The 21087-nt window shown below is 45.1% G+C and overlaps 2 protein-coding genes across 2 annotated transcripts; both read right to left on the reverse strand.

The window, feature by feature from the left end:
* Window positions 1-426: 426 nt before the first annotated feature.
* On the reverse strand, window positions 427-13123 carry tecpr1a (tectonin beta-propeller repeat containing 1a; the record flags this gene model as incomplete). The annotated part of the gene is made up of 24 exons (XM_080542009.1): window positions 427-1345; window positions 1533-1652; window positions 1806-1912; window positions 2011-2103; window positions 2286-2421; window positions 2999-3173; window positions 3506-3562; window positions 3787-3866; window positions 4022-4118; window positions 4386-4488; window positions 4764-4891; window positions 5194-5351; window positions 5664-5813; window positions 6449-6604; window positions 8005-8150; window positions 8387-8982; window positions 9860-10008; window positions 10682-10783; window positions 11174-11274; window positions 11493-11667; window positions 11874-11993; window positions 12188-12310; window positions 12591-12773; window positions 12899-13123. 24 exons carry the CDS (start codon window positions 13121-13123, stop codon window positions 1193-1195), a joined length of 3633 nt encoding a protein of 1210 aa, XP_080398135.1. The 3' UTR covers window positions 427-1192.
* Window positions 13124-16525: 3402 nt separating this feature from the next.
* LOC308167373 (tubulin beta chain-like) lies at window positions 16526-19153 on the reverse strand (the record flags this gene model as incomplete). The annotated part of the gene is made up of 4 exons (XM_080541788.1): window positions 16526-17583; window positions 17811-17921; window positions 18384-18492; window positions 19097-19153. The coding sequence occupies 4 exons, from the start codon at window positions 19151-19153 to the stop codon at window positions 16526-16528; spliced, it is 1335 nt and encodes a 444-aa protein (XP_080397914.1).
* Window positions 19154-21087: the final 1934 nt, after the last annotated feature.

Below are 21087 nucleotides of genomic sequence, written 5' to 3' on the forward strand. Positions count from 1 at the left end.
TTATGAGTAGTTATATAAACAATATACTCCCTTCAATAACCCAATCCTGAAATATCACCATAAAACATTTGTTTATATTCATGTACAGATTCATAACAAAAATATAATTTTCTTTCACCAATTGTAAGTCATACTGCTACAATCCAAAAAGGTCAACAACATGCAAATAAGGAGAAGTCTTGTTTTCCTGAGAACGTAACAGATTCACTTAAAGCCTTGCAAAGACAACACTTTCCAAGAAACTCACACCATCTTGACATCGTCCAGTGTAAAGCTAAACATTGCACATTTTCCATGAAAAAAAAACACAGATTTTAAACCATACCATCAATATGTTATTATAAAATAACTGTTCACTAGGAACATGGACATACAACCTTTACAGAGTGGCCAACTGGAGTACAAGCAGCCTAGGGGAAAGAATGTTATAAAACATCATCTGTTCTGTAATATTCATAACCAATAAACAATAACAGGTTTATTCTTCGTTCCTCTTTTTCTTTAGGACTTCAGTTTGAAATCTTTACCTGTTGCCAGCAGGTAAAATGCAGTGGAACTACAGTATAGCAATTTCCTGTGATGTTACAGTATAGAGCCTTGACCTAAAGTATGCACAGTCAGTCACAAGTGTTGTGGCTGACAAATAGTGGATTCAACTGTGACCCTGTCTCACCCATCTCAACATTGTATGCCATCACAGAAATGCTGTCACCATATCCAAAAGAATCACCATCATGACTGACAAACAAATTTACTATTTAAAACTCACACACATACAGTACTATACAGAACAACTCACAACGACCAAAACATTAAACCAAACAAAAAAATAAATATAATTTATTTCAGATTTAAATAACAATGATTCTGTGTTAAAAGACGGAATAGTGACACTGTTTAAATGAGCTTAGTTCTATAACTGGGGGGGGGTAAATTATCTACTGTGTACCGTTAGCAGTGAAGCTTAGTTGTGAAGAGAGACACTGTTTTGAAGGGGGTAGACTTTGCCTTCAGACACTGAAGAGCTGAAACTTGTGTGATTTACAGTGTTGACAATAGAGGTGGGTTGGTTGTATCTAAGAGGAAGTTGGAATGCTAAAAAAAACAGGGACACCACAGGCAGCTACTAAAGGAGCTGGGATGGTAGTGAGTGTGTGTGTGTGTGCGTGTGTGTATTTGTGTGTATGTGTGTCTAACACCCCACAGCATTCCCGTTGACCTCCTCCCGGTTCCTGATAGGAAGGGGGCTGCGGGGGGCAGAGCGGCTGGGGTCGGTTAGGGAGGGCATGCGGATACGAGACGCCTCTATGGAGTTCCCTCTCACAGTGATGTGGTCCCAGCCGCCCTGAGGGGAGAGACACAGACTCAGCCAGAACTCCCATCATCTCAGCTTCTTTCATACAGGACCACGGTATAAGACAACTTCTTACTGAAGCTGAAACAGTGACAGATCTCTCTCTCTCACACACACACACGCACACGCACACTACATTAACACACCATTAAACAAACCACTGTGTAAAGGGCCTCACCCCAATGCCGTAGTCCCAAGACTGTCCCTTAGGTTCCATGGGCTGTACTCCCAGACGATGACATACAGTCCCACAGCTCAGACTGTGACTGCCCTGGACCTTGTCAGCTATGATCCACACCTAAACAACCACACCACAACACAAAGCACAAAATAACAGATCAGACTTGGGGAGGAAATAGTGACCTAATGAAGTGCTTTCCTTGCTCGGTCAGAATTCCCATGATGCACACATCTGTTGCTTCCCCTTCACCCTTCTGTCAGAGCCTCCCACCTGGTCCAGAGGTCCCACTGAGACCTTGCGCACGTTGTTGGAGATGTGTTCCCATGACGAGCCCTGGGGGTAGCTGGGAGTCAAGCCCTGCCTGTACCACAAGTTACCTGGATGGTGAGCACAGAGGGACAAAAAGGGCAGACGGTTATAATCACCACGTTCAATATGTTCACTGGCACTTGTAATAACCTTTAGTTCATGGTACCGTTTTCATCCACGGTGTACACAGATGTCCTCCCTACAGACACCTGCTTGAGCTTCTGTCTGGCCGGAGAGGGGATGTGGTACCAGCATTCACCTACAGGGTGAATCACAATGACATAGCCAGGGGGTTAGCTTCATAAGAGCATCTTAAATACTAAAAAATACGACTTTTTATTTTTTCTTCTCCTCACCACCTTTATTTGAGCTGTGATGTGTTACGTTTTACACGCCTGACAGGTTCTGTCAAAGCATCTGGGTTCTCGGAGGTTCTCTGACCTGCAAGGTTCTGGGCAGACACGGAGCCCCTGTAGAACGCAGAACCATCCCTGGCAATGGCCCACACCTGGTTGGCACCGCCGATGGAGATGGATTTGAAAGGCTGGTCTGTGCCCACATGGAGCCACGATGTTCCCTGCAAAAAAAACAACAACATGATTTATCTGTGTTTACCACCCAGACTGTGTTTACCACCTCAAATTAATTAATTTATGCCCAGCCAAATCCATGTTTAGAGGTAGCTAGCTAACATTATATTGATCATACTCTTTTCACTTTTCAGAAAATGCCGGTCGAGAGGCGTTGCTTGTTCGCCGCTTCTCCGTCCGAAATCTAGGTGTAATTGCAGTATACAGAGCAGATTGTTCTACAAAGACACTTAGATTTAGATTTAGTTTAATTAAAAAAATAATTAGACCCCTTTACTTTATTTTATTTTTTTCTTGTTTCTTTTTATTTTACTACTCATCATTTCAGTTTGTAAAACATCTTTGAGTGTCTAGAAAAGCGCTATATAAGTCTAATGTATTATTATAATGCATGAGTCAACAACCCAAGTTGAAAGCCAAGTTAAAAAGTAAAAACTTCCAAATTGGAAAACCAATCAGACACAAAAGGGAGACACAAAATCCTATCTTGTCCTACTAAGAAAACATTAAGAAAACATGATCCTTTAGGTCAGACACGTGTGTGTTTGTGTGTGTGTTACTCACAGCAGGCACTATTACGGTGACCCCTAGTCGGCACAACACGTCCCCCTTATTACTAATAGCCCAGAGAGGAACTTGCTCCACACTGCTCTGGACCCCACATGGATGGATGGTCACGTCACTCAATGGGATGGGCGGGACTTCCTGCCAGGGTCCCGTGGTTGTCAGTTTACACTTCCTGCGGGAGTAAACGCAAGGTTATTTCGATAAGGACTGTGTTCAGCCTCGTCCAGAATTAAATCACACTTGCAATAGAAAATCTCCAATTGAGGACGCTTTTCAGTCTAGGATTAGTCTTAATCTGCGTCCATGAAACCAGCCTTATGAGTACTAGTAGGATGAAGTGTAGTTTAGGTAGGCTAAGCTGATCCTAGAGGACTATGCCTTGTACAGGCTATTCCTCAGTGGTTTGAATGGCCTATGCTGCGTCAGCAGACTGGAGCAGACCATTGTGTGCCTCCTGATCAAACAGTGCAGAGGGATGTATGGCATTGTGGTGTTGTACGTTACCTGGCCCATCGCCGGCGTCGTACAAAGTCCTTCAAGGTTTTGTGACCGTGATATGACCTAGATGAGTAAATATGGAGGGAGGGAGGGAAGGAAGGAAGGAGGGAGGGAGGGAGGAACAGGTCACCAAACAGTAACCACAGACTGTAGATATTATCACCACATGCAGCGAATAGATTGATGTTCATATTTACAAATCAGGTGTTCAATCATGGAAACTGCCTAAGTCCATTTGTAGGGCACTGTGTACATACATAGATCAAACAGGGAGAGGTTACACTTACGCTGGAAAATCAGCTGCATACTGCCAACCCTCTCTGTCTGTCCCTCCTGAGATACCGTAGTCTATGGCCCAGTCAGCCACCTGATAAAAGACAGAGCCGAACAGAAAAGGGATGTTAAAGCAGAATCTGTTTACGTCTGTATCTTTAGACTCTGTGTCTTCGGTGCAGTACATCTTTAACTCTAAAGTTTTGTGATCAGAAATGTGTGTGTGTGTGTGTGGTATGCATTACCTACCCAAGTCCAGTGTGGGGAGGGGGGCTTGGTGTTGGTCTTGGTGCACTCCTGCAGTCCTGACGCATCACTCCACATGTACCGGTCTGTAGGCAACCCTCTGCAACATACACATGCAGATGTTGCTAGCAAATGGCCAGTAGCTTCATGGAGCATGTGAATTACTGGCCAAAGCATTCCTCTTGTGTTGAGTCAGTAGTGTACCTGTTGGTTTAACCTGTGACAGTGTTGAGTTATAGCGTACCTGTTGGTTTAACCTGCTACGGTATTGAGTTAATAGTGTACCTGTTGGTTTAACCTGTGACGGTGTTGAGTTAGTAGTGTACCTGTTTGTTTAACCTGTGACAGTGTTGAGTTAGTAGCATACCTGTTGGTGTAGCCTGTGACAGGGTTCCATCTCTGGTTCTCATAGATGTAGACACTCTTCACATCTGTCTGGGTGAAGATGTTGTCTGTGCTGCTGGCCATGCCTGCAATACATGTAAGAGACAGATTCTAGTCACATGTGGATGTGGGGACACATGCCAGGTTGTAGAGAAATGTTCACTCTAATAAGCCAGGTACTGTATGTAAGATAATACAGCATTAAGGGCCGGTTTCAGAGACAAGGCTTAAGCCTAGTCCTAGACTAAATCACACTTTCAATGTAAAATCTCCATTGAAGATGGTTTTTAGTCTAGGATTAGGCTTAAGCCTTGACTGTGAAACCGGCCCTATGGGTATTGTAGTAGACCATGGAACATACCCTGGAAGAACCCTCCTCCGTAGCCCCCGGTGTAGACCCAGGCGGTGTGGTCGTAGCCGACCCCCCACACCACCCCCAGGCTGTTACACTCCACCAGGCGCAGGTGACCTCCCACCTGGCGCCAGAACCTGGCCAACACAAACAACCACAGGTTACACAGGGCAAACACTAGCATAGTGTTGATACCTCACAATCCAACTATTCATCATCCAACATTGGCTATGCGTCTTTTGAAGACGAATAGAGGAAGAACAGTATCAGAAGGAAAGAAATACAAAGTCAAAAATGACACAGACACACTTCTCTATTGCCAGGTACCAGAGAGCTTTCACCTTCTCCGAATCACTGTTGTCATAAGTGCCTGGAGTGCATCTGGAGATGTAGTTTTCTGTATAACACTACAGAGGAAAGCCCAGAGAGAGAGTCTTACATCTGGTCACAGGGGGTGGGATAGGGGCAGGCCTCCAGGCTGGACGAGGGCTCGCTGACGAAGATGTCCCCTTTACAGGTGACGGACCAGATGGCCTGTTTGGAGGGGGGGCCCTGGATGCCCCTGGCGTCACAGCAGGACACACTCAGCAGGACCAGCTGGGGGGAGAGGAGAGGACAGAGCCAGGTCAAAACATGAGCATAAAGACTACAGGTATGCATTCACAGAAAAATATATCTATATCTATCTGTTTCACTCCCTTCCATATACATCCATACTGTGTGGAATTCATTGGTCTCTCCCACATAGTCCACTGACCGAACTGATGTCTTGAGGAACTATTACTGGAGGTAATAGTCATCCTATTCTGTGTAAGAGCCGTTTGTGGCAGGTGTACCTATATTGTAGTGATGATAGTCTGTTAGAGGAGAGCGGATGTATAGATGTGTGACAGTGATGATGGTCTATACCCAGTCGAGCATCTCCACTTCTGTAGCGGCTGCCAGCCGTATAGGCCACCTCTGCTTGGTCCTCTCTGCTGTGTAGATGGCAAACGTGTGTTTGGACTCGTTCAGCACCGGCACCATGATCGTCACCTCGTTTATGAACACATGCAGGTACTGGAGAGAGAGAGAGAGAGAGAGAGAGAGAGAGAGAGAGAGAGAGAGAGAGAGAGAGAGAGAGAGAGAGAGAGAGAGAGAGAGAGAGAGAGAGAGAGAGAGAGAGAGAGAGAGAGGGAGAGAGAGAGAGAGAGGGAGAGAGAGAGAGAGAGGGAGAGAGAGAGAGAGAGGGAGAGAGAGAGAGAGAGGGAGAGAGGGAGAGAGAGAGAGAGAGGGAGAGAGAGAGAGAGAGGGAGAGAGGGAGAGAGAGAGAGAGAGGGAGGGAGAGAGAGAGAGAGAGAGGGAGGGAGAGAGAGAGAGAGGGAGGGAGAGAGAGAGAGAGAGAGAAAGAGAAAGGGGGGGGGGAGACATTAGACAAAGAGGGAGAGAGGGCGAAAGAGAGAGAGAGAGAGAGAGAGAGGAGAAATAAGGCAAGTTAAAAAAGAAAAACATCAATTGGCATTACGATACAATATGAACCTAGTGTAGTTACTGTAGTTACAGTAAAACTGTCAGTCCAGAAAACATGCAGCACATGCACACACACCACACACCCTCTTTGATACATCCCGTCCCCTCTCTCACACTCACACACACACTACCACACACAAACACACCGCATTAAGGCCCTTTGATTACATCCGATCTCCTCTCACCTTCTTCTCCTCGTTGAAGTTGTAGTAGATGAACAGGATGCCGTCCTTGTCGCCCTCCGGGCCAGAGAACTGCTCCACAGCAAACCTCACATCCACCCACTTGTGAGGCTTCCAGTCCCTCCACCACTGCATGGTCCCCTTCTTCACCCACACCGACTGAGACAGAGCGAGACGGGAACAGACGAGGAGGGAAGAAATGAATCAGCCCTATTCAAATACAAACCTTTTTTATACAAAGTCTCATCTCTATGTATAAAAAGGGTTGTCATTTCTAAATGGTGAAACCAACAGGGGAAAAAAGAAAACATTGAATTAAATCTGAGAATCTCTACTTTTTTTTCTTTTTTCTGATTTTATCCCTTTTTCACCCAATTTGGTATCCAATTGAACCCAACCTATTATCCAATTATCCCCTGCCTATTGCGTAGGATCTGCCGCATGACCCCGTGGCCGGCAGCCCCAGAGGAGATAGCCAGGCAGACTAGCTGTCTGGCTTCTCGAGCCCGACACCGTTATTCCAGCACCAGACGGGGGCGGTGTTGCGCGACGGATCCTTGTCCTATACCCCCCTTGGGAGCGGCCGCTCAATATGCCGCTCCCTGTGAGCCCCGGCCATATCCGGGTCTGGCGAGACGGGGATTCGATCCCAGTCCCCGGTGGGCAGCTTGCACTAGAGGCTAATGCTTAGACCGCTGTGCCACCGCGGGGCCTGAGAATCTCTACTTCAGGGGTGCTCACACTTTTTAGGCTTGTGAGCTACTTTTCAAATTACCAGCTCAACAAGATCTACCAACCAAATAAAACATATTGCCATTGCTGCGAACACAAAAATGTACTGTAATAATAACAAATTAAGGCCACGCTACACTGTTTCAAAATCAAAGAAGAGATTTATTAAACTATATAACAAATATTCACACTGGTAGTCCATTAACATTAACATTAACTCAGGAGCTCTGAGTGGTTTACACCAGACTGGCCAGTGCCAAGCCAGGTGCCATCGACGTCTCCGGGCGGCGGAGTGTGTGTGTGTGTCTGTCTGTCTGTCTGTGTGTGTCTGTCTGTCTGTGTGTGTGTGTGTGTGTGTGTGTCTGTCTGTGTGCTTGTCTGTGTGTGTGTGTGTGTGTGTGTGTGTGTGTGTGTTGTGAGGCGGCGCGGGGCTGAGTGATGCCCTCTCCTGTGTGGTCCAGACGGGAGGCACCCCGTCTGGACCACACAGGAAAAAAAAAAAAAAAACTTTTTTTTTTCACTTTTTTTTCTTCTTTTTTTTTCCAATGCCGTGTGATCTACCCACACTACCTTCGCGATCGACCGGTCGATCGCGATCGACGTAATGAGCACCCCTGCTCTACTTTAACCTCATAGTCTCCGATTCAAATCCATATAGTATAGTATAGTAGTATAGTGCTGAAAGAAGACAAAATGCTTACTCTTTCCAATACTTTTGGAGGGCACGGTAGATATTCCACAATAAACCAATCTATTATCAGAGGATTATATAGGATTATAGGTCTCTGCTGGCTACATCTCTGGTCCCACACAGGTGGTATTTGTACCTGTTCTATAGCCTGTTCGTAGTGCCTGAAGTTGTCCATCTCTCTCTTGGACCTCTCACTGAGCTGCTCAAAGATCTGCTTCCGCCAGGCGGCTGTCTGAGCCGGGCTGATGGACAGACTCATGGACTGGACAGACGAAGCCAAGGCTGAGAGACAGAGTGAGGAAAAACGTTATCGACAGCGAGTGACGACATAAGCAAACAGGGATCTATATCCACTGGTGAACGTGATGATGAGTACTATCACTGACACATACTATACAAACTACTTCAAAAGATAACAGTATATCTAAAACTACTGGGCACATTAGGCAGGAACGTTTAACACAAGAAATACAACAGGAGCAACACACTGCCAGCCCATGCAGACACCCAGGCCTCACCTGTTGAGGAGTTGAACCAGTTGAGTGGAGAGTGGCAGTCCACAGAACAGCCTCCCCCGCTGACCCAGGCCCAGAGCGGGTGTTCGTCGGCCCCGTACGGCTCCTCCAGCCCCAGGGCGTAGGTGGCTACGGAGGACAGGCTGCAGGTGTCAGCAGAGTCCCCCACAGGCCCCATGGCCAGATGGGTCTGGGCCTCCTCCAGGTCCACATTACTCCACTGTGGGTCCACCGGGCATCCAGACAGGCTGGGAGAGAGAACCACGGCAGGGGGAGACTTGACCTCACTCTCCCCAAGCCCCTGCTCCTCCTCTGGGATGATGGGAGCGACGGAGGGCCCCTCTCGTTTCACCTCGCGGTCCGAAACAAGCTCAGAGATGAAGCTGTCACTAGTGACTTTGGGGATGCGGGGTTTGGGGACGTCGGTTGGTTCTGGGATAGAGGACATAAGCAAGGCCCCCTCGGCTCCCCCCTCGGCTCCCCCCTCAGCTCCCCCCACAGCGCCCACCTCAGCGCTGCCCTCAGGGCCCCCTGTGTCTGAATCCACGTCACTCATCACTGACTGGGCACGCACCTCGCCACTGAAGAAACAACCAGCACTGCAGAATGGAGATAAAGAGTGTACCGTTTTTGAGAGAGTGTATGTAATAATATATATTTTTAAAATAATAAAAAATAATATATATATATATATATATATAGTTTTTTTATGATTAATAGTTTTTATTATTTTCAATAAACAAACAATGAACAGACATCCATCACAAGTAACAGTTGACATTGGACAATAAATAAAAAATACAGTAAATAGACACAACAAAACATAATGGTGATGTACAGAAATGTAAAACTACAGCATTGTCTAACAGTCATACTTATAGCAGTTAACTTTTTTCTTTCCACGTTTTACATATTGGAATATTGAGCTGGAATTGCCATTATTTCTCAATATATGAGTGATACTGCCCCCATTTCAAGCGATATTCCTCCACCTTATCAAGCAGCCTATATGATAGTTGTTCTAGGGCAGCCAACTGCCCAAGAGAAGTGTGCCACAGTGACGGTGCTGGTGCTGATGAGGCCTTCCACTCTTTAACTAATAGTTTTCGTCCTAGCATTAACGCTGTCTGGATCCAATTGGCGAGTGGTGGAGTCACCTCCCTTAATGCTGTGGGATCACCCAAAATAAAAAGACTGGGGGTGAACGGAATATCAAGGCCGACAATTCTTTCCATAAAACCATGTATGGCTAGCCAAAACTCCTGGGTTTTTGGAGAATAAAAACAATAATAAAAACGTCCTTCTTCTAGCATTGTAGCTGCCAATGGCCCATGGTTTTGGCATAGATAACAATTTCTTATGATGACTGATGGATAGACGGTCACTTTGGATAAATGTGTCTGCTAAATGCCAAAATTGTAAATGTAAAAATGTATATGAACATGTGTGTGTAAATGTGTGTAGGTCCCTACCCACCTGTGCAGACTGCTAGCACTGGCACTGGAGTGGGAACGGTCTCTGTCTCGAGGGACGTTCACAGCCTTCCAAGCCTTCCCACTCAGCTCACTGGAGGTGACTCCCTGACGGAAATACACCGACCGGTCCTCACAGCTGATTCCCCACACCTGCAACAGGCCAGGGCACATTCAATTGATTGTAGTTTAATATAAACTCCTCAAAGAAAGTTTGGAAACGTTATTTCAGTCGATTATTCCTCCCTTTTAATAATAGCAATTGTTATTGTATTTTATATCGTTGGAAAGCCTGATTAGTCACCTTTACAACAAGGTACAACTTGTAAGGATCATGCATTTGTGGAATGAGCAACACAGCTAACCGTGTGGGTAGTGGCACAAAACAATTTGACAAAATCCCCTGCAATATTCTTCTGTTGGTATTCACTCTCGTTTTGAGTTGCTATAATATATACAGTGCCCTGTGTAAGTAATGGGACAGTGAAAATATTCTTCTTCTCTTTTTTGCTCTAAACTATTCTGAATGGTGAATCCAATATGTACGCAAATATCATTAAATAAAAGCTGGTCATCTCTACTTTAATTATCGTATAACTTTTTTATAACGTATATATATCATATACGGTTTTTTTTTGTGTTGAGCCAAAAGAAGAAGAAATGCTTCACTGTCCCATGACTTACGCAGGGCACTGCATGTAGCCACTAGCCCTCTGAGTTAGTATTTAAATGCTTATGGGGTTGCCCTGATTTCTTATGGGAGTGCCACTGCCTAACATACGCTGTAGGACATATATTGTTTGGTTTTAACAGTGTGGTTCCTGACCTGGTCATTGAGGCCCACATTGAGCATCACCATCTCCCCGACCATCCCGATCCAGCCAGAGCCACAGGGGTTATGGGAGTTGATGCCACGCCTGAACCACACCTGGCAGGGAGGGAGAACACCCAGAGAGACATTATCTACAATATCAGTAAGATACTCATGACATTATTGTCCACTAGTGCTAATGCATCAATTCATACATTCATACTCGTACAATTCTATAAATGTATCTCATTTTAAAATATATATAATTTGATCAAATGTTTTATTCTACTTTTTTTTGCCTCTTATATTTTGTTATTATATTCTATATGTCTTCTTATATAAACCCTATATGGAGCCCCCCCCCGCTCCCAAGTGGACATATCTCACACAATTGTACTTGTATAACCAGAGAGACAAATAAACATCTTGTATCGTGTACAGGACGCATCTGAATTCAAATCGTTTTTCCTCATGGACAAATGAAAGTGTGTAACTGTATTGTCCTACTTTGTTGTCCTTGGTGATGGCCCAGACCACGTTGACCCCTACAGCTACATGTATGGCTCCGACCTCTGGGCTGGGAGAGTCAACCACCACCCAGGAGGAGCCTGAGAGGAAGGGAGGGAACAGGACAGAGACCATTACTTTGTGAAGTGAAGTGAAACTTTATTTATATAGAGCCTTTCGTACACGGATGCAACTCAAAGCTCTTTACAATGATTGAAAACAAGATTACAGAATAGAACAATGTACTTACACAAAGAGGACACACACACACACACACACACACACACACACACACACACGCCCATATCCAGCAACCCACCCATGGGGCAGTCTCTGTTGATGCCTTCCCTGACAATGAACTGTCCTTCCCAGAGTACCGCCCAGACCAGGTCCCCCGGGCCACAGCTGATCTGCACCACCTCCCCAGGCAGGGACACCTCCTCCCAGACCCCACCCTCTGGGTTATGGTGGTGGATATCCCCCCGGAACCACACCTGGGACCAACAAATTAGATAATAATAATAATTAGATACTCATAATTACATAAAGGGGTTGAAGGTAGACTGTGCAGTACAGGCTAATACAGTACTGCAGACATAACAACAATATGACATGAAAGTCATTGGTTTTAAATGTGTGTGTTTTAATACTGTAATAATGTGTGTGTGTGTGTGTGTGTGTGTGTGTGTGTGTGTGTTACCTTGCCCTGTAAGGACACAGCCCACAGAGATAGCCTCCCTCTGGGCTCCTCAGTGATTTCCCAGCCCCCACAGCTGATGTCATTAAAGGGGTCTGGCAGCCCCTTCTGCTCTGAAGGGATCTGTCAAGTCAACATACACAGAGACAGCTGAACACATGCACAGGCAAGCACACACACACACACACACACACATACGTAACACATACAAATAAGATGCATCCTTGAGAGTGCTAAATCCAGGTAATCAGACTCCAATCTCTATATTGCTATATTGTCATTAAAAAAAATAACGTGATAATAATGTTTCCACACACCTTGGCCCAGGTGTCCCGGGACTTGTACCTCCTGTAACGAAGCCATCGCCTGCGACGGACACACGAGTTCCACTTCTTGTCTTTGGTGTATGTGGCAGGGAAGTCTATGGAATAGGACCAGCCCTGCAGACACAGACCCCCCCAGACACATTCACCATGAAGATAAAGGGTCTTAGAAGGAGTGAGACAAGGCTGAATGGAGGGGGGGAAGGAGCATTTAAGGGAAAGGGGAAGTCAAATGGAAAGAAAGTCAAATGGAAAGAAAAAGAGAAAGGATGAGGGGAAGAGAGAGAGGGAATAGAGAGAGAGAAAAGAGGAAGAGAAAACAAGGGAGAAGACAGCTATGGAGAGAGGGGGGGAGAAGGAGAGAGAGAGAGAGAGAGAGGAAATAACACAAACTGACCCCTTTCTCTGTGGGTTCTCCTCCAAAGTTTTCGTCTGCGTACCAGTCTGCCTCCCACTCCCAGTTAACTGAAGGAAGACGGAAGCCGTCCAGAGGCTGATTCTTCAGCCCTGTGACATCACTCCACTGCCATCGGTCGCTCGGCAACAGGCGCTCAGAGAACCCATCTACGGGGTTCCATCGCTGGAGCAAGAGGAACATTGTGCTTGAAGGAACACTCTAGTGCGCACACACACACACAAACACTAGTGCGCCACACACACACACACATGCGCGCACACACACACACACACACACACACACACTACCTGGTTCTCATAGGTCTCCTCCTGGTAGCGAACAGGCAGGTCACTGGCATGGACGTTCAGGTAGATGTGGTGATCACAGGCAATGCCCCAGCAGCACTGCTGCACGGCGGTTAACCTCTTAAACTCTAGGTGGGCATCACGGCACTGCTCCCACTGCTGCCCCCCGGTGGACAGGCTGTACACGCGCCCATACACATCCACCGTCCACAGCAGGGACACAGGCATGACCAGGCCTGAAGGATGAGGAGGGAGGGGCAGTGGGGGGGATGGAACGAGCGAGAGGAACATTCATCAACAGAGAAAAGATCCTCACAGGAACTGCTTGGTCTCAGCTAATCTGCATCCGTGAGAAGCGTAACCTATATGTAAGAAAGTTGATTTTCTGCAGTGGTCCCTTCAGTGACGTACAGAGCGCTGCCCACTAGGGGCCCAAGCCAGCCAGCGTGTCTGAATCAGCAGGCAGACTGCTGACCTTCTGTTGAGCTCTCCTCCCCATGGCCCTGCCTACCTCATCTCTTCAGCCGGGTTTGAGTGCCAAAAACGAGTCTCCACACAGTGCAGGCTTATATCTCATTGACAATACTAATGTTATCGAGTAACATAACAAATGACATTAGGGGCACTACACACTGCCTGCTAAATCTTAGGGATTAGCAGGGATAACGCAATGAGATCAATGAATTTGGGTTAACACCACAGTGCCTGGTTTGTTATTGCATCGCTTCTCAGGTATTATTAATCGCTTAATATGTTTTAATATGAATATGTTTATTAAGACAACTAACTATTCATGTTTATTAAGACAATCCCATCTCCAGAATATCCAGAGAGTGCTCATAAATAAATAGACTACCAGGACAATTGTCCCTATGCTGTGGATATTATATCAGAGAAGTCTGTGACAAATGTGAATCAATAGAGAATAGTTCCCTGCAGAGACCACACAACGAGTAGAGCATCGATCAGGACAGTAAGTGATGCTCTACAAAGGCGTAGCCGCCCGCGTCACCGGCGATCAACACAACAGGGATTCTGTTTATTCATTTCAACTGAATCGAATCTGTTATAACAAAATTGCCCACTTGACCTCACCAATGTAGAGGGCCACAAAGAAACAACTCTGACAGTGAGAAAGTAGAAAATGTATCTCATCTTTGTTATATTGAATAGACTAGAGCGTGCGGTGGGTGAAATGTTGCCTGTCTGGAATCAACATGAAACATTGTAGCTACGGTAGTGCTCCCGAGATCTGCTCTGGACCACCCAGAACAGCTGTTTTATGGAATGGTAAGCATGCATTGTAGGTGGCCTGGTGTGCAATAAGCTCGTAATTTCAGGTGACTGTATACATACATATGCACATGTGCATAGATGCTACCAAACCTGCAATCACCGGCCTATAAGGTAACTGTCGAGGTAATAAAACGTGGCATGATTATACAATGAATGATCCCACACAACAAGCAGAGAAAATATCAGTTTTGACGTTTCTCTTTTTAGGCATTAAGCTAAAGCGGGTTTAACCATTAGTCTATTTGCAATACCCAACTAGCCAGAAATGACAACTTAGTAGCTTGGTCACTTGACTTACCTTGTACTGCCTATCATAAACGATATAGTAGTGTTGGTCTATCACTGTCATTCATTCAACGTTTAAGATTGAACGTGTAGGAGTGAATTCAAATGACATCCACTGTGTCTATTTACATTGCGATCTTACTTCTAATCTGAAACAGGAAGTGGTGTTTTTTCGGGTGTGATTGGCTGCCTGGCTTTGCTCACCACGAATGTCTTGTCCAGTAGGGAGCACTATTTGCTAAAATGATTGGGAATGAGAATGAAAAAACATTTCAGTATCATTGTGGACTTAAGTAGAAGCAAGGACATGTTTGTTCCTGGAAGTGGGAAGAATACTCCTATTTCAGACAACCGGAATTCAGCATTTCATCACATGTATTGAGGGGTAGTGATGGGGGAAACGAAGCTTTCAACACAATCGTGTCGGGAAAAGTGTCGATCTATCCGTGCAGTCGATACAGCAGCTCTATAATGCCATCTGCTGGTCAGGTCGTGGTATGGCGCCTGTATCGACTGATTCACAAGTCAGGAATTTGGGGCAAAATACAATAAGCCCACCGTCATCTGCGATGTCTTGTTCAATAAAGGTGCTGTGACAAACTGTGTCGATGTATATGTGGCCATATATGTGGTCTAAAATGTTGGTGTGTCTAGTAGACTATAATAAATACATATATGAATAAATAAATAAATGCAACTGTTGTGTCCATTTCTGATATGAATAGAATAGAATTTGTCATTTAGCAAACGCTTTTAACCCAAAAGCTACTTACAGGGACATTGTAACATTACAGGGTAATTGTAGTACTCAAGGGCACACTAGTGGTGGTGTTTCAGGCAGGATTTGAACTCACAACATCCTATCACCAGTCCAATTCACTATTCACTCCACTATCCCCTTGACATGTAAGGATACAAAACTGAATGACATTTCGGCATGTGTGGGACATGGCTGTTTGACAATTGGAGCAGATATAAATGGTCAACATGTCATAACAGGGCCTGCTCGTGGAACAGGGAAAGAGTGCAAAACAAGGCTATGTTGTGGGAACTGGACAGAGATGTGCTTATGTGAACAATAAAATATGTATTGCTTGTGCACATGAAAAGGCAACGTTTTTTTAATGTATGTGTATCTATCTGGCTAATCTATTGTCGCAATTGTGAATCTATGACTATCTTTGTATGTTCTATATCTATCTATCAATATCTACCGATCTCCTGTCTATTTCTATCTCTGGATTCTGTCTAGCGTCCGTATGTCTCCACTCGGACTACAACCCTCGAATATGAGTGAGTTCCACGTCATTTGTTCATGTTGCTTTTTGTATTCATGAAAAACTATATATATCATAATATAAAATGAAAAACGTTATGAATACTTTTTGTCCTTAAGTACCGCCTCCACCAGAGGTAATATCATAGGAAAAGAACAGTTAGATTGACACTGAGTTCACTACTTACTGTAAATAAGTACATAAAATCAATAAATAAATACATCTACAATATAAATTGGGATTTATTTAAAGACAAACATGGAGTAGACTTCATCACATGTAGTCAGAGCTGAGTCATCATAAAGGCTGTCAACTCTCCTTTCATAACCACTGCATTCATCTAAACAAATTGTTATCAATAAACATCAGTGTGATTATTCAAAGAATTATGTGTCATTTAAAAATGACACAAAACTATGTTATTGTTACTTCACATAAAAGTTACAGGGACTTAAAACGGGATGAACAGAGTGAATAAGAGAACAGAACAGAACACAGGACAGGACAGGAAACGGTGGCGTCAGGATGTTCTCAGCCCTCCACCTACCCCTCCTCCTCAACCTCCCCCTCCTCCTCTCAGCCTTCCGCTTCCTCCTCCTCCTCAAACTCCTGAACAGAGTGAATAAGAGTGAATAAGAGAACAGAACAGAACAGAACACAATAAGAGTGAATAAGAGAACAGAACAGAACACAGGACAGGACAGGAAACGGTGGCGTCAGGATGTTCTCAGCCCTCCACCTACCCCTCCTCCTCAACCTCCCCCTCCTCCTCTCAGCCCTCCGCTTCCTCCTCCTCCTCAAACTCCCCCTCCTCCTCGGCCGTGGAGTCCTGGTACTGCTGGTACTCTGACACCAGGTCGTTCATGTTGCTCTCCGCCTCGGTGAACTCCATCTCGTCCATGCCCTCGCCCGTGTACCAGTGGAGGAAGGCCTTGCGGCGGAACATGACGGTGAACTGCTCGGAGATGCGCTTGAACAGCTCCTGGATGGCCGTGTTGTTGCCGATGAAGGTGGCGGCCATCGTGAGTCCGCGGGGCGGGATGTCGCACACGGCCGTCTTGACGTTGTTGGGGATCCACTCCACGAAGTAGCTGCTGTTCTTGTTCTGCATGTTCAGCATCTGCTCATCCACCTCCTTCATGGACATGCGGCCGCGGAAGATGGCCGCCACCGTCAGGTAGCGCCCGTGCCGCGGGTCGCACGCCGCCATCATGTTCTTGGCGTCGAACATCTGCTGCGTGAGCTCGGGGACGGTGAGGGCGCGGTACTGCTGACTTCCCCTGCTGGTGAGAGGGGCGAAGCCCGGCATGAAGAAGTGCAGGCGGGGGAAGGGCACCATGTTGACGGCCAGCTTGCGCAGGTCGGCGTTCAGCTGGCCGGGGAAGCGCAGGCAGGTGGTGACGCCGCTCATGGTGGCTGAGACCAGGTGGTTCAGGTCTCCGTACGTGGGGGTCGTGAGCTTCAGCGTGCGGAAGCAGATGTCGTACAGGGCCTCGTTGTCGATGCAGTAGGACGCGTCCGTGTACTCTACGAGTTGGTGCACTGACAGGGTGGCGTTGTACGGCTCCACCACAGTGTCTGACACTTTAGGAGAGGGCACCACGCTGAAGGAGCACATGATCCTGTCTGGGTATTCTTCACGGATCTTACTGATCAGCAGAGTTCCCATGCCGGACCCCGTGCCCCCACCCAGGGAGTGAGTCAGCTGGAACCCCTGAAGACAGTCGCAGCTCTCCGCCTCCTTCCGCACCACGTCCATGACCGAGTCCACCAGCTCTGCTCCCTCTGTGTAATGGCCTTTGGCCCAGTTGTTGCCAGCACCAGTCTGTCCTGTGAACAGGAAGCACACAAGACATTTTAAGAAATTAGGTAGAAGACAGCATTATCTGTTATTATTATTATTAGTCCTACAGATGTTATGTTATATTATTATATTACATGTTAAAAACATTGAACAATTTCTCCAGCTCAGCCTTTGTTTTCAACACAAACACTTGAAATGTAAGATTTGTTTAGCTACATCAAATGCAGATCGAAAACCTATGAAATCTTCTTACCGAATACAAAATTATCTGGTCTAAATATCTGTCCAAAGGGACCTGAGCGAACAGAGTCCATAGTGCCCGATTCCAGATCCACCAAGATGGCTCTGGGGACATATTTTCCTCCTGTTGGAACACAAATGTAATAGAATGAATGTCATAACTTTACTTATGACTGTCACTAGTAGCAGCACATTACAGCTATATAATAATAACAACCTTTATTTGTATAGCACATTTCCTGCAAACGTTGCAGCTCAAAGTGCTTTAACATATCCACACAGCATAAAAATAACAATAGAACAATAGTAATCAATAAAACACACAAAAGCAATCATAAACAAAATAATAAAACAAGAATAAACCATACAATCCAAGGGGCATATAACAAAGATAAACAAAATAATAAAATAATTAGCCTACTATAAGATTCAAACAAGTCAATACAAATATATAGATTCATCTAACTAACATTAAAAGACGCATTTAGAAAATAATAGTCATTAATAGTCAAAATAATAGTCAATAACATACCAAAAAAAAGTTGTTTTTAGTATTTTTTCCACAGATCCTGTGTATGTCACCCACCTGTCGCCTCATTGTAATAGACGTTGATCCTCTCGAGCTGCAGGTCGCTGTCCCCGTGGTAGGTCCCTGTGGGGTCGATGCCGTGTTCTCCACTGATCACCTCCCAGAACTGCAGCAGGTGAAGGAAGGGTTCATGTTGTTTAAATTATTATTATTACTGAACCCCAAATTGCTCCCAGTGAGCGGGCCGGCGCCTTGCATGGTAGCTTGCCGCCATAATAATAACAATAATAATAATAATAAAAGGTTTTAGAAGAAGGCGATAGAAGAAGGGTTTTCCTTCTATCAATGGCCCCGGGTCTGAGCTAGATTACTCTTCCTGCCACGAATGGTGGACTGATGATTCACATGCTTAGCATTCAAATGTATTGATTGTAAGTCGCTTTGGCGTCTGCTAAATGCCAACAATGTAAATGTAAATGTTTCCATGGTTGCAGCCAGTCAACATACACGATAAGGCTTCATAACTTCATGGCAACATTTGATTTTTCTTCATTTAATTAGGCGGGATATGACTTGCAAATGAACTAACAAATAACCTGATGTTGCTCTTTAGTAAACACATAGGTGTATATTGGCTAGCAACCCAGCTAATGTTTCCTGTCCGCAGTCAGTGGTTGAAGACGCTTCAGACAGCGAGACGGTTAGACAGACAGACAGCTAGCTAGCTAGCATTATTCAACTAGCTGATTATGGCCTCTAACAAAACCCACCTTTGTGCCGATCTGATTTCCACATTGACCAATTTGTAAATGAACTAATTCCCTCATTTTACGATGAACAGTATGGTATTATTTTTAAAAGAATATACAACTCTTGATGTAAGCTCTGTCGAGGCTTGCTGTAGCTATTCTGAACGATGCTGTCCCGGTGTAGCGCTCGACGTTTCTGACACTGACGGTTGTTCAGCCCGCTGCTCCGTCTGAACACATTTCTAGCGATTCTATTGGTTACACGAACAGTGCGATTCTATTGGTTACACGAACAGTGCGATTCTATTGGTTACACGAACAGTGCGATTCTATTGGTTACACGAACAGTGCGATTCTATTGGTTACACGAACAGCTCGATTCTATTGGTTACACGAACAGCGCGTCATGGTGAATTAGATTGTACGATTGGTTGTTTCAAGAGATGCACTTGATTCTGATCTGGTTACGGTTTGATATTCAAATAAAGCTCGTGTTCGTGACCAGCCGCGTGCGTGTGCTGTCAATCAATCACTGAATCACGTGTATTTGTAGAGCACATTTTAAATAATATTAATAATAATAATAATAACCTTTATTTGTATAGCACATTTTTTTTATAGAGCACATTTTACATAATAATAATAATAATAACCTTTATTTGTATAGCACATTTTACACAGACAAATGTCACACAAAGTTCTTCACATACAATATTTGTGAACAATCTTCACAAAACAATAAATACATAGCTATTCACCAGACAAATGTAGCTTTTCTCTAGACAAACCTGGTTATAGCTAGCTCGCCAAAGGCGACATTATAAAGTAATAAGAAGTTAGACGCAGCCCAAAAATAAGCTATTGTATTGAAGCTAAGAATGAGCTATTGTTGCTAGGTAGCTGGCTTCAGCAGGTTGGAGGGAAATGCTTGCTAGCTCGCTAACGGGCTAAGCTATCTACAAGCTAGCTAGCTTCAGTTCTCGACTCTAGACTTCCAATATCAGACAGAGGCTATTACACTGCCACAGAGTCAACATGTCTGTGTATCGCCAACCTTATATTGAATGAATGAATATGTTCTGTGGCCAGCATGTAGTCAGCCTGGCAACTAATCGATCTGTAGCGTCAGGTAAGGTCAAGGTTAAGAAATGGTATGGTCCACTTTAGGGATGTCTGAAATCGTTTTACAAGATTTTTCCAGCCATGAATATGGGAAATATATTATATATAAATGTTTCGACCCCTCCAACCTCTTGTTTTTACCTCTTTTAGGGGGGGTCCAAGTCTTAATTGGAGGGGTCAGACCCCCCCCACCACCGTAATTGGAACCATGCATGTTCCCTAGTTAGTGTTTCTCAACCCTCTCCTCTGGGCGCCCCAGTCGCACCACATATTTGATCTGTTCCATCACCAGCTCACCTGATTCAACTAATCACGTACAAAGCAATTATGGTTTGTACTTGATAAGTTGAATCAGGTGTGCTGGTGGTGGAACAGATCAAATATGTGGAGGCCCGAGGAGAGGGTTGAGAAACACTGCCCTAGTAGTTTGTCATCATTGTTTACAGCGGTGAGATTAGATGTTCGAGTTGTGATAGTACATTAACATAACATCACACACGTGTAATTTTGGAATGGGCGTTTTGAAACACTTTATTTCTCTACCACTAGAGGGCAAAAGAGAACTTATTATAGGATTGTCCAACAGCTCAACGGCGAGTGTTTGCGCAGGTCCAGGGATATCTCTGCACCGTGTAGTAAATAGGAACTAGGCGTCAAAGCTCTTGCTTAATCACGTAATAATTGTGCTTTCGGTAGACGTAGGGAACTGAGATATACGAGTTCCCTAGTGGGAAATAACACACTAGAGCGACCCTCCAAATCAGAGTTCCCTAATGGGAAATAACCACTAGAGCGACCCTCCAACTCCAAGTCAGAGCTCGAAATAACCACTAGACTAGAACGACCCTCCAAGTCAGAGTTCCAACTGGGAAACTCGGACCAGTATGAAG

This window comes from Nansenia antarctica, assembly GCF_963989245.1.
Source record: "Nansenia antarctica genome assembly, chromosome: 11".
NCBI classification, from domain to species: Eukaryota; Metazoa; Chordata; class Actinopteri; order Argentiniformes; family Microstomatidae; genus Nansenia; species Nansenia antarctica.